This window comes from Plecotus auritus (genome assembly GCF_963455305.1).
Source record: "Plecotus auritus genome assembly, chromosome: 3".
NCBI classification, from domain to species: Eukaryota; Metazoa; Chordata; class Mammalia; order Chiroptera; family Vespertilionidae; genus Plecotus; species Plecotus auritus.
This window is the reverse complement of record NC_137772.1, coordinates 160,501,657-160,515,145: the sequence shown is the minus strand read 5'-3', so window position 1 is coordinate 160,515,145 and position 13,489 is coordinate 160,501,657. Positions and strand designations below refer to the sequence as shown.

Genomic DNA, 13,489 nt, shown 5'->3' with positions numbered 1-13,489 from the left:
AGAACAGGAAAGACTTGCTGGACATCAGGAGTCAAACCATGTAAGGAATGGAAACTGTCCTAAAGACACCTGACTGCACACCTGCATTCCATCCATATTCCAAGCCCACCTGTTGTGGAGCGAACGCGAGTGAACGACCACTGGAGTCCAGACCAAATTAAAATTTGGGGAGCCTTTATTAGCCGGCCGGCGACTGCTCTGCCTTTCTCCACGCAGGGAGTGCAGAGAGCAGCCCCGACCCTTTGTGCAGGACTGCTTTTAAGCACATTTACCACATCTTGTTTTTGCAGAACAAGCAATTTAAGACAAAACAGTTTTTTTTTTAAGTAATGTCAGGGTCATATTATTGATGACCATGTTATTTACAGGGTCATCCTGTTCTTCAGAAAGCTGACAGTGTTCTATCTTGCAAGGCTATTTTATGAGGTGCAGCTGGGATTCAAGGCTAAGTCGACTAGGAGGAAGCATGCTCAAAAATTTCTACTCTCTAACATTTCCCACTAGTTTTATGTATATGAGTCAAATCACTGACTCTTTTGGGTCATTGTTGGCAAGTGAGTTATATTGACCCATGAGGACTATAAGCTTGATAGAATTAATTCTCTGCTGAATAAAGTCAGTGGGCCTGTTTATAAGATAGGGGCCCGGAATGAGGGCCAGGACTAATCTTTAGCAGGGGTCCTCAAACTACGGCCCGAGGGCCACATGCAGCCCGCCAAGGACATTTATCCGGCCCGCCGGGTGCCACTGCCTGTCCTGCTTAGCAGCCGACTCATCCCGGGCCCGCAGTGCGCATAGGAATTTGTTCAGTTTTTTTTTAAAACTGTAGTCCGGCTCTCCAATGGTCTGAGGAATAGTGAACTGGCCCCCTGTTTAAAAAGTTTGAGGACCCCTGCTTTAGAGGGTCCAAAGAGTCCTGGACTCTCTATTTTGCCTGGGCTGTCTTAAGCCAGGTGTGATGAAGCCACGTTGGGATCCCGACGACCTTGACTGCTGTGGGGGTGGTCCTTTCCAGGTAGGAGTCAGTCCTTGTGTGGCAAATTTCTTTACCCAAACAGAGTCACCAGGGTGGAAGGATGGACTGGATCAGAAGTTGTTACAGGCAGAGTACCTTGGACATGCTTCTGGACTGCTTTCTGGGTGGACTGTAAAGCCTGTAAGAACTTGAGTAAAGATTGGTTATGGATTTCAGCTTTTCAAGATTGGGTTTCCATGTAAGCTGGTGAGGTGGGTAAGTCAGGGTTTGGAAGAGTCACTAGAACAGGGGTGGGCAAACTTTTTGACTCGAGGGCCACAATGGGTTCTTAAACTGGACCGGAGGGCCGGAACAAAATCATGGATGGAGTGTTTGTGTGAACTAATATAAATTCAAAGTAAAGGAGCGGAGGGGAGAGCAAGAGTACTGAATAGAACAGCCGGATCCTGCCCGCGGGCCGTAGTTTGCCCACGGCTGCACTAGAATCTGTAGAGGCCCCACTGGTTTTAGGGCAGCCTCCTGGGCTGCTTTATCTGCAGCCTCATTCCCTCTTGCTTCTGGGGAGTCCCCTTGTCTCACATAGGTAGAGATGGAAAGACTTAATTACATCTGTTAGTGCTAGTTGGCCCATTGTCCTTGCTCGGCTCATATCTGTCTAACTGCGTAATATATTACCTCAAGGATCCTGGCTCTGAATTCTTTTAGGGAAAATGGACATGGGTGGGCTCTTCTAGCTACCTCCTGCTGAGGCGGGTCAGAGGTTTCTCTCAGAGCCAAGAGATCCTTGCTGTCTGTCAGAGGGACAATGAGGCCTGGGCACAGAAGGAGGTGGGCTTGTGACATGGCAGAGACAAACTGTAACAAATGGTCTGGTGGAAGGGAAAGAAAACCTTTCAGTTTTAATAACTTCTATTGAAATAGAATTTTTCTCCTCAAAATTACCCCCGTGTTTATCAAAAGAGCCAAATCAAGACTAATTTATCTATTGTATTTAATTTGGCCTGATTGTTTGCACAAACATAACAAGAATGGTAACTGACTACCTTTGCCAGAATTTCATGATTGAATCTTAATGTGTCCAGTAGGGCCAGGAAGCCAAGCCATCCAGCTGCCGTCAGGCCTGCCTGTAGTATCTGCTGAGTTAGGTGAAGTCCTCACCTGTAGTGGCTCTACCTGGGCCCATGCCCTAGGCTTCAAGGCCTATCTCAGCCCTCCTACTCGTCATAGCTCAGAGTGCATGGGGGTCCTGCAGGGATGCAGAGGCGCCCTTATTGCTCCCCTTGTACTCTGACCAACCCCCAGTGATGGTAGGGTATGGGCCTGATGCTCCAGCACCAGCTATTTTCAGGGCTACCAAGCAGGATACCAGATTTTCTCCATGGCACTCTTATTGGCTCTAAGTCTTCAGAGTTCAGGCAGGGCTCTTTAAAACATGATACTCCAGTCAAAGTTTCTGGTTAATAAAACCACTATTGGAAACCGGTCTTATTGAATTTATGCAATGAAATGTATTGCCATGATTTATTTATTAAGTATTGCCAAATTTCAGAGGAATTGTATAAGGAGAAAAATATACTGACCTGCTTTAAGATAGAATTTTCCTTGCCAGTCCTTTTTATGGACTTTCCAAAGTAATATTTTCTGAATGTATTATAACAGTAACTGTTATATTTCTTTTATCAGTCCCTCCCTAACTACCTTGGCATAACTATTTACCCTCTGTTTAGGGAGGCAGAATGTAAATTATTTACTCTTCCTGGCTTACTGGCCTGTATTATTTGATTTCCTTTCAACATTTCTCTTCCCCTTCTTATTACATACACAACCTTTATAAATTTTACACTTCTAAATTAGCCTTCAAACCTTCTTTCTATGTCCTTTAAAAATGCATAACCATGCCTCAGACCTTCTACTCAGTATTCCTTATTCTTTGAAACCTCAATCCTTTAATGATTCCTAAAAAGTAAACAGCCAGAATTTCTTAGATTAACATTTATGACTTAGACCTTCTGTGATAAAACTAAGAGTAGGTAAAAATATTTCTTTTGGGGAGGATCCAAGATGGCGGCGTAGGTAAACACCTAAACTGCTGCCTCGCACAACAATTTCAAAACTACAACTAAAAGACAAAACATCTATCACCCAGAACCACGGGAAAGCTGGCTGAATGGAAGTTCTACAACTAGAAGGAAAGAGAAAACAGCATTGAGAGGTGCACAAGCACTGAAAAGCTGAGGTACGGAGGCGCACGAATCGGGCTGGCGACTGGTGACTGGAAGCGCTGCTTTTTTCAACCCAAAGGGAGACAAGCTCCCAATTACTCCAAACTCCAGTTTCTGGGGAGACGCAGGGGGACCCAAACTCCTACGGGGAGAAGCTGGACTGTCTGCCATCGGGTTGGAAAGTGAGTGAGGCTTGCTTGCAGGGCTGTGCGCAGGAATAATTGTTTACTGTGCTGGGGTGTGGACGCGGAGACTCGGTTGGAGACGCAGAGCCGGCTAACTGGCAGCCATCACTGTTTGCCACGCCCTAGCCTAGTGATGCCCTGAGACCCCGCCCTGCACAATCTACAAACCCACCCAAGCTCCAAGCAGCGGCTTTAGCATATGAATGGCCTGCCCTATCGCAGCTTAACCTAGCAAACTTCAGCGTGGGTCAGATAGCTCCAAAACCTCCAAACTCCAAGCAAAGAGGAGAAAACTGTAGTTCTCGCTGTAGCTCCTGCTGGGTGGCCTCAGACAGTAGCTGACCTGCACCCCATTGGAGATCCAGAAGCCAGTGTACCTAGAGGTCAGTGTGAGACACCAGATTTCAACTCCTCACATCCATAAGTGACACATTCAAGAGGCAGACTCAGTGAGCACCAAAGCCCCACTGAAACAAGTCCTGCACCATAAGTGTGTCTCCAGCGCAGCAGTTCTTCCATTATAGACACAGTGGGTCCTCACAGCCAATTGGCCTGGAGGTCAATTCCTCGCAGTGTACCAACAGCAATCAAGGCTTAACTACACCAAGACTTTGCACTCAGCCCACAAAGGGGTGCACCAAGAGCATCCACCTCAGGTGATTGGGGAGGCTGAGCTACTGGCCCCTATAGGTCACCTACCACAGAAAGCCACTCCATAAACACAGGGAAGCAGCAAAATTCTGAGACAAAGAAACATGTCACGAATGAAAGAAGTGGAGGAAAGCAAACTACTGGACGACATAGAGTTCAGAACCACATTTATAAGGTTACTCAAGAATCTTCTAAAAACCGCCGAGAAACTTGATGAGACCTTCAAGGACCTTAATGAGAATGCCAAAAAAATGGAAAAGGACCAGTCAGAAATTAAGCATACACTGTCTGAAATAAAGAATATACAGAAACTAAACTATAGATCAACATACCCCAAGAATCAAACCAAAGATCTGAAATATGAGAAAACAAAAAACACCCAACCAGAAAAATGAAAAGAAAAAAGAATCCAAAAATATGAAGATAGTGTAAGGAGCCTCTGGGACAACTTTAAGCGTACCAACATCCGAATTTTTGGGGTGCCAGAAGAAGACTGAGAGCAAAATATTGAAAACCTATAAGAAGAAATAATGACAGAAAACTTTCCCTACCTGGTGAAAGAAATAGACTTACAAGTTCAGGAAGCTCACAGAACCCCGTACAAGAGGAATCCAAAGAGGACCACACCAAGGCACATCATAATTAAAATGCCAAGGGCAAAAGACAAAGAGAGAATCTTGAAAGCAGCAAGAGAAAAACGGTTAGTTACCTATAACGGAGCACCCATACGACTGTCAGCTGATTTCTCGGCAGAAACTATGCAGGCCAGAAGGGAGTGGCAAGAAATATTCAAAGTGATGAACAGCAAGAACCTACAACCAAGATTACTCTACCCAGCAAAGCTATCATTCAGAGTTGAAGGTCAGATAAAGAGCTTCACAGACAAGAAAAAGCTAAAGGAGTTCATCACCACCAAACCAGGATTACATGAAATGCTGAAGGGTATTCTTTAAGAAGAGGAAGAAGAAGAAAAAGGTAAAGATAAAAATTATGAACAACAAAATGACATCAAATACATACCTACCAACAAGTGAATCTAAAAATCAAGTGAATAAAAAATCTGAAGAACAGAATGGACTGGTGAATATAATAGAATCAGGGACATAGAAAGGGAGTGAGTGGACTGACAATTCTCAAGGGGAATGGGGTGTGAGGGGTTCAGGAAGAGATTGGACAAAAATCTTACACCTATGGATGAAGACAGTGGCAGGGGGGTAAGGGCAGGGGTGGGGTGGGGAATCAGGTGGAGGGGAGCTATGGGGGGAAAAAAAGAGGAACACCTGTAATAATCTGAACAATAAAGATTTATTAAAAATATTTATTTTTTGAGAGACAGAGATTTTTAAAACTTAAACTAGTTGTAACATTAAAGATATTATATCTTAAAGTTCCTTTGCAGAATATTCTACCACCACCCAAGAAGTACCCAGTAACCCCGTCCTGCCAGGCTCGGACAATGAGATTTTCTTTATGTGTATTGGAAGGGTTAAAAAGAAGAAAACGGGGCAGAGGAAGATCCACTGTGTTTTGTAGAAAGCCTTGAGTCTAGTATAGTTCAGATAAGTAAGAAACCAAGGACGCCAGCAAAGCGGGGTGTAGCCAGCAAAATCAACAAAAACCTATCTCTCCCTGCTCTCCCCACCGATGCCCCCTCCCCTTTTCTGCATTAACCATTTACTCCAGGCGTCCTCAAACTACGGCCGTGGGCCACATGCAGCACACCGAGGACATTTTTCCGGCCCACCGGGTGCCGCTGCCTGTCCTTCTTAGCAGCCGACTGGTCCCGGGCCCGCAGTGCATATAGGAATTTGTTCATAGTTTTTTTTTTAAACTATAGTCCAGCCCTCCAACGGTCTGAGGGACAGTGAACTGGCCCCCTGTTTAAAAAGTTTGAGGACCCCTGATTTACTCTCTCCTTAGCAGGGGAAATAAGGCAAGCGGTCTGAGATTCTGGACTGCTTTCTACACTTAAGGAACAGCTGCTCTCCCTCCCAGATTTTCCTTCTTTACTCCACAAATCCTCCTCCTCCTTCACCACTTCTGATATCTCTAACCATCCCCCAGATACCTCCTTAACCTGGAGTCTCTTTCCCAGTTTTTCCTTCTTCTGGGGAGGTTTTTGGCAGTCCCAGAGCCACTTGGGATTGTCAGTCAAGATGTCTATCCAAATTTGGATATAAGGAATTTGGTCCGGGTGGCCAGGATTGTTGAAAACGGCATGTTGGATGTTATATGCCAGCCCTAGATCGGTGGACCCCTCTGGGGGCCACTCACTGGGATATAGGAAAGTCGGTCATTCCCGCTCACAAAATTTCTGTAAATCAAAAGCATTAACGGAGGCTCCGTAGTCATCCGCTCGCCGCTTGAATTCCTGAAAATTTTTCAAAAAGCATTGCAGGGGAGGACAGACAGAACATGAAGCAGACTGACCTTCTAATGATAGAGACACTTAGACCACAATAACACAGAATAACAAACCAACTGAGGATCGCCAGGCACCGTCCTGTGCTGGGATCTGGTCTCAGAAGTAGTGCTGCATCCAGCCTTCCAGAGACCCTAGATGGGCGTCCACAGAACCAGAAATAAGTTTCTTACCGGTAAGAACCAGATCCAGGCGGCTCTGATCAGAGTCAATCAGGAAATTTAGCAGGTGGGGTCTCTGACCTCTACCAGTTCCCGGGGCTGAGGAACATCTCTCAGAGATATCCCCCTGGGTCGGAGAGTCTGGGGACCCCTGTGGGCTCCGGTCACAGGACCAGGCAAAGGCTGGTTATCTCGCTGGGGCCTCCAAATGTTGTGGAGTGAATGCAAGTGAACAACCACTGGAGTCCAGACCAAATTAAAATTTGGGGAGCCTTTATTAGCCAGCTGGCGACTGCTTTGCCTTTCTCCACGCAGGGAGTCCAGAGAGCAGCCCCGACCCTTTGTGCAGGACCACTTTTAAGCACATTTGCCACAACTTGTTTTTGCAGAACAAGCAATTTAAGACAAAACAGTTTTTCTTAAGTAATGTCAGGGCCATATTATTGATGACCATGTTATTTACAGGGTCATCCTGTTCTTCAGAAAGCTGACAGTGTTCTATCTTGCAAGGCTATTTTATGAGGTGCAGCTGGGATTCAAGGCTAAGTCGACTAGGAGGAAGCATGCTCAAAAATTTCTACTCTCTAACACACCGACTCACCCCCAAAACCAACTGACAACAAAAGTTTCCTGCCAGTGACTGCATCTAAGGATGAAACTCCAGCTCGTGGGTGCTGCCATCATCCACCCAATGGCCCCTTGGCTCACTGCTGTGCAGCCCTTCCTTCTGGATATGCCATTGCCCACCCCCTTCCCTTAAATAGAGTCAATTTTTCTTACATCACCGTCTGAGATGGCTGTTTAGCCTGCCCGCACACATCATCCACCATGTTAACCTTTCAAATGTGAAATACAGTATAGGGAATATAGTCAATGATATTATAACTAAATATAGTGTCAGATGGGTGATCGCTTCTTAAATTATATGTGTGTAATCACTGTGTTCTACACCTAAAACTAATATAAAACTGTATGTCAGCTGTAATTGAAAAAAAAAATTTTTTTAAGATGATTCCCTTTTGAACAGAAGAAAGGGAGGGTGGATACTGGTCAAACCAAGTCTGGTGGCATGGAGGTATGTTTTCTCTGTGAAATAAGGTGCAAAGTCATCTGATAAGAAAGAGAGGGTTGGTGTCAGAATTCGAGGTTTGACGAAATGTTTACAATAGCTTCTGGTTTCATATAGGAAAAAAAGAAGAGGCCCAGCTGGAGTGGCTCAGCCTATGAACCAGGACGTCATGGTTTGATTCCTGGTCAGGGCACATGCCCAGGTTCTGGGCTCGATCCCTGGTGTGGGACATTCAGGAGGCAGCGGATCAATGTTTCTCTCTCATAATTGATATTTCTATCTCTCCCTCTCCCTTCCTCTCTGAAATTAATAAAAAAATATTTTAAAAAAATTGGTAACAGTATTTTGAAAAACTGGCTATGTAGGATGGTTTGGGATAGGGACAAGTAAAATACAGAGAATATAATAATAATAGTCAACTTTTATTAAATGCTTATCATGACCTTTGTAAATGTGCAAAAAATATTAGTTATAAACATTATTATTAAGTTCCAGACCATGTGCTGAGTACTTTATATGCAATATATGTTATGACTGAATTGTGTTCCCCCAAATTCATATGTTGAAGCCCTAATCTCCAATGTGAAGGTATTTAGAGATAGGGCCTTCCAAGAGGTAATTAACATTAAATTAGAACTCAGTTAAGGCTAAATAAGATTAACAAGGTGGGGCCTAATCCAATAGGACTGCGTTCCTTAGGAGAAGAGAAAGAGAGACCAGGGGTGGGAGCACACAGAGAAAAAGGCTGTGTAAGAACACAAGGAGAAGGCGGTCATCTGCAAGCCTAGGCCTTAGGAGAAACCAGCTTTGCTGGCATATTGATCTTGGACTGTCAACCTCCAGAACTATGAGAAAATACATTTCTGTTGTTTAAACCACACAGTCTGTGGTATTTTGTTATGACAACCCAGTCAGACTAAGCTCATTTGACTCTTAAAACAGTCCCATGGGGTGACAGATACTCTGCATGATGATGGTCATTTTTACCCACTAAGAAACCCAGGTTTAGAGAGTTCAATGTGAATTGCCTAAGACAGCTAATAAGAGGCAATAAACAGGATTTATACTCGTTGTCTGACTGCAAATATTGTAGTTCAGTTGGAAACTGTTAAATGAAAGGATTTACACATAGTTTGGACTCAGGCTAAAAGAAAGGGTTATCACCAGATGGCAGATTTTAAGCCTTGGGGTCCACACAAGATAAATGACTGGATTATTTGTGTGTGATGTGTATGTGTATAGTTTATATTAACTGCGGGGGAAAGGTTGTTCAGATCAGAAGGGAATTGTGGCTAAAGCTCTCAGGGAACCTAGTAATGGCTGACCGGCAAAATGAGGGAAGGGATGTGGTACTACTGGGAGAAAAGCAGTATTAAAGTAAAAGGATGCATGGGGGTAAACAAGAGTAATGAGGGAAAATGTGGATTTAGATTAAGAGGTCAAAACCTGTGTCATCTGTTTAAAAAATTTTTTTAATGTTTTTATTTATTCCAGAGAGGAAAGGAGAGGGAGAGATAGAAACATCAATGAGAAGAGAATCTTTGATCAGCTGCCTCCAGCACGGCCCACCTAGGGTTGGAGCTTGCAACCCCGGCACATGCCCTGACCAGGAATTGAACCAAGACCTCCAGGTTGATAGGTCAACCTTCGAGCCACACTGGCCAGGCTGTTTTAACTTTTATTACCTATAACAATGCCTTGCTTTTATTTATTATTTTTTAATAGATTTTTTACAGAGAGGAAGGGAAAGGGATAGAGAGTTAGAAACATTGATGAGAGAGAAACATCGATCAGCTGCCTCCTGCACACCTCCTACTGGGGATGTGCCCACAACCAAGGTACGTGCCCTTGACCGGAATCAACCTGGGACCCCTCAGTCCGCAGGCCAACGCTCTATCCACTGAGCCAAACCGGTTTCGGCATGCCTTGCTTTTATTGTTTTGTTTTGTTTTTTTGTTAATCTTCACCATTGATTTTTAGGGAGAGTGGAAGAGAGGGAAAAACAGAAAGTAACATGGATGTGAGAGAAACACATCCATTGGTTGCCTCCAGTGAGCCCCGAACAGGGCAGGGACAGGGGAGGAGCCTGCAACCAAGGTAAATACCCTTGACACAGCTGTAGGATTATCAAGTCCAAAAAAACTGACTACAAAGGGTAGTCATTTAGCTAGCTGTTCTGAATAAAACGAGTAGGCCATGAAACAATCATCAGTCGTTGGCCCATTAATCTTATGGCGGTCTTTCTTGCTTTAGGGAGCTGGTTCTTAAACACATAAAGGAGTATGCCGAGCAGAGGATCGGCTGTCTTTAGAGGAGGCTACCATCACTTTTAAGTGTTAGTGGTAGAAAGTTGCTCCTAAGCCTTTGTCAAGAACACCAACTGCTCTGCAAAGAGCTTGCCCACAGGCGGCAGCCTAGCTCTGCATACATCCCTTAGCAGCAAAAGCAGAGAAAATCCGAATCAGGCGCAGAAACCCAGAGCGCGGCGATCTAAAGGTTTTCCCCACCACAGCAGCCTTGCCAGACTGCAAATCCCAGCATTCCTTCCTTCTACGGGAGCCAATAAAGGGACGTTGCTTCAGCCAATCACAGCTTGACCCACTGTAACACCCACCCACCCCCCCAACTGAATTCTGGGATTTGTGGTTTTTACGTCCCAACTGGATTCTGGGATTTGTGGTTTTCACGTGGCAACATTATACCATCGTGGTTAAAGCAATGTAGGCCACGCATCCGATTCAAAATGAAAGCTCCTTTGAGTCATTCTGTTGGTCTCCAGACTACCTCGTTCATTAGCATTATTTCCAGGCCTTATACTCGTTAAAAAATTGTAAACTTTTTCTCCGTCACACAGGGAAAAATAAATCAAGTTATTTTTAGATTAAGGCACACTGATCCCACTTGTTCCCCATCCTTTAACCGTCGCATTTAAGTCTCGCGAGAACAGCCCCTTTGGGTCGTGGTCTTGCCTCCTAAAAGGCGGTGCACGTGAAGACTGACAAAAGCCTCCTCCAACAGGATTGCCCTTCAACTAGCGTGGCTACAGCGTGCGTGGGGAGACCTCCGTGAACCCTGACCTCAGCTCGCCGTAGCGTCCCGCGTCCACCGCCCCCGCCCCCGGAGCGAAGGAGGCGGGTTTTGGCTTCTTGCCCTGGGGAGAGAGCGCGGAGGGAGTGGGAGCGAGCTGAGCCCGAGTGGAAGGTCCGGCCGTACTCCTTGCTTCCCATGAGCCCGTTCTCCGGCGAGCTGCGCCGTCGTTAGGCCGGCCTCGTAGCCTCCGCTTTCCCCAGGACAGGCCCACGCCTCGCCGGGGAGGGGGCCACCCGTCGAGGCGCCTCCTTAGTCAGCGTCGGCGTCGCGCTGCGACCCTGGAAGCGAGACCGCCGCGAGCGAGAGGAGCAGCAGCGGCGGCGGCAGCGGGCAGCAGCATCAGCGGCGCCAGCGGGCGGGATCGAGGCCGTCAACATGGCGAGCGCCTCGTACCACATTTCCAATCTGCTGGAAAAAATGACATCCAGTGACAAGGACTTCAGGTAAGGCCGAAATCCGACCCTAAGCCCACCTCGGGGTCTCCGGTTCGCGGCTCCGGCCCTCAGACAGGCCATGCCCCACCCCTTTGGCCTGAACCGGTTTCTCCCCTTTTCCGAAGTCCCCTGCCCACCCCTCGGATCCAAGATCCCGGCAGCCCCCTTTCCTCTCCCACCTGGTAACCCCCTCCCCCATTCTTTTCTCCGGGCCGTTGCCCGCCGCTGGTCCCCGGCCCTTTCTGTGTCTCCGAAAGTCCCCTTGCATTCTCGGCTGCACTTTCCCTCCCCCACACCCGACGGGATTTTCGTGTCCCAGGTAGCGAAAAGGGGCGAAATCACTCACATTGTGGAGAAGGGAGCTGCTTTAGGCGTGGAGATCCGGAGGCCGGGCCTACTCGCCGGGCCGCCGGAGGCGCTAGGCCGCTTGCTCGGTGGGGCCCAAACTCAGCCCACTCGGGGACCTAGCCGCCTCCTCCTTTCCCGCAGTTCTGAGCGGGCCTAGGTGCATTCATCTTGCACGATTTGCTTGTTTTGAGTTCTTCTCAGATTTAGTTATAAACTTTTTCTTTGGACTGTTTCTTTCGTGGGAGTGGGAAGAAGGGGGAGGGCAGCCAGGACGGAGGAAACTAGACTCGTAGGGTTTTCCCGCCAGCATCTCTTGTCATTTTCCCTTGTCAGGTAAAACCCAAGCAGGAACTCGGGGTTTCAGTTTTATTTGTTTATATCCAAAATTTACTGCCAGAAAGGTGACTTGCTGAGCCTTAAACAGCAAAGTAAGCCAAGCAAATGGATCTTATTGGAAAAGAGGAGCTTCTGATATGGGGATGGTAAATATGATAGCAGTTCTGTTCCAGAAGACTTACTGTGGGTTCCAAACCTTGGTAACATGCATATTGAAGAATTGTTATATTTTCACGGATTAACTTGATTTCTCTTTCATTTTTGCAATACGGTAAAATTTTCAATCCTTTCTTCCTGCCTCCCATCCCATCACAAACTAGCTCTGGATGTTAAAAGTATTTTTATTTCTTTGATACTCATTTTGTTCTGTAAGGTTTAGTGGTTGTATTTTGTGTGCATTTTAAAATAACATAGAGTTTTCCATTAAAATTGTGGCTGAAGAGCTTATTTATTTATTTGTGGTATGAACAGTGTGATTTAACACCTGAAATCATGTTTAAACCTTATCTACCAGGAAGAAATTTTCTGATTTGTGAAACAAGAACAATGAAAAATGTAGAATTCGTGTTCCTAAATAAATTGATGTGCTGTCATATTAAAATGGCCCATGAAATACAGTTTTATTCAAAGCCAAGTTGCTACCTAGGGAGTTTTTTAGTATCATATTTGAAAGTTTTAAAATCTAGTGTGCTAATACTAAAGATTTTAGTGTTGTGACTTTTTGGAGGAGACTTGTTTGTTTTGGGTATTTTGATATTTGGGTATTTTGATATTTAGATTTGTGTAGTTATAGTGCCAAAATCAAGATTTTTAGGGGAAATAAAAGTTTTTGGTTGTTTTTCTTTTTAAAAAGGGTTTGAATGCTCTTTACTTCCATTTGCAGCTTTGCTTGCTCCCAACTCAAGCCTTTAAAGTTTAAATAAAACTTTCAGTTACTGGAGTGTATGGTGTGATTTTTCCCTCCCCCCTTCTTCCCAGTTCTGTCAAGTTGGCTCATTCTGTAAAAGTACTAAATTTCATTTTGATTGTGTTCAATTTTACTATAAAGATAGCACTTTCACTATAATAATAGTACAATTTTGTTCAACTAGTCAGACATGTGTGGGTAATATGTTTAGAATACAGAAATCAATCATATGTGATGATTGACTGAAGCTTTCTTGAATTTCTTGTAAAGACGAAAATACACACATGCTTTTTGGTTTTTGTTTTTTAAACTGAAAGAATTAATGCTCGGATGTTAAGCTACAAGTCAGTATTGAACTTGGTAAGGATTGTTTTATCAATTTGAACTGGAATAAATCAAAACATTGCTTGGAGGATTATTCTCTGAAAAGTGTAATATTGCAATATTTCTAATAGTTCGTAGAAGATAATTTTAGGTAGGAGATATGTTTAGGAACAATAATTGACTTCTAGTAATATGGCATCATTAAGAATTTTTATTAACTGTTTTAAAGACTTGTGATATGCTCAAACCATCCAGTTAACAGACAAGACAGTCTTTGGAACTAAAGCACTATGTATATTACAGACATTTAAGAGATTAATTAAAATAGTATTTGAAGTCGAGCATTTTGAAAGTTTTTCTGTAC

General features: G+C 44.8%; 1 protein-coding gene across 1 annotated transcript in view; it reads left to right on the top strand.

The window, feature by feature from the left end:
* The first annotated feature begins 10,774 nt into the window (after window positions 1-10,774).
* CAND1 (cullin associated and neddylation dissociated 1) overlaps window positions 10,775-13,489 on the top strand; it is a 55,691-nt gene continuing 52,976 nt past the window's right edge. Inside the window, exon 1 of the mRNA XM_080660534.1 lies at window positions 10,775-11,219. Coding sequence (XP_080516660.1) covers window positions 11,152-11,219 — 68 coding nt within the window. The 5' untranslated portion in view covers window positions 10,775-11,151. The remainder of the gene's footprint in view (window positions 11,220-13,489) is intronic.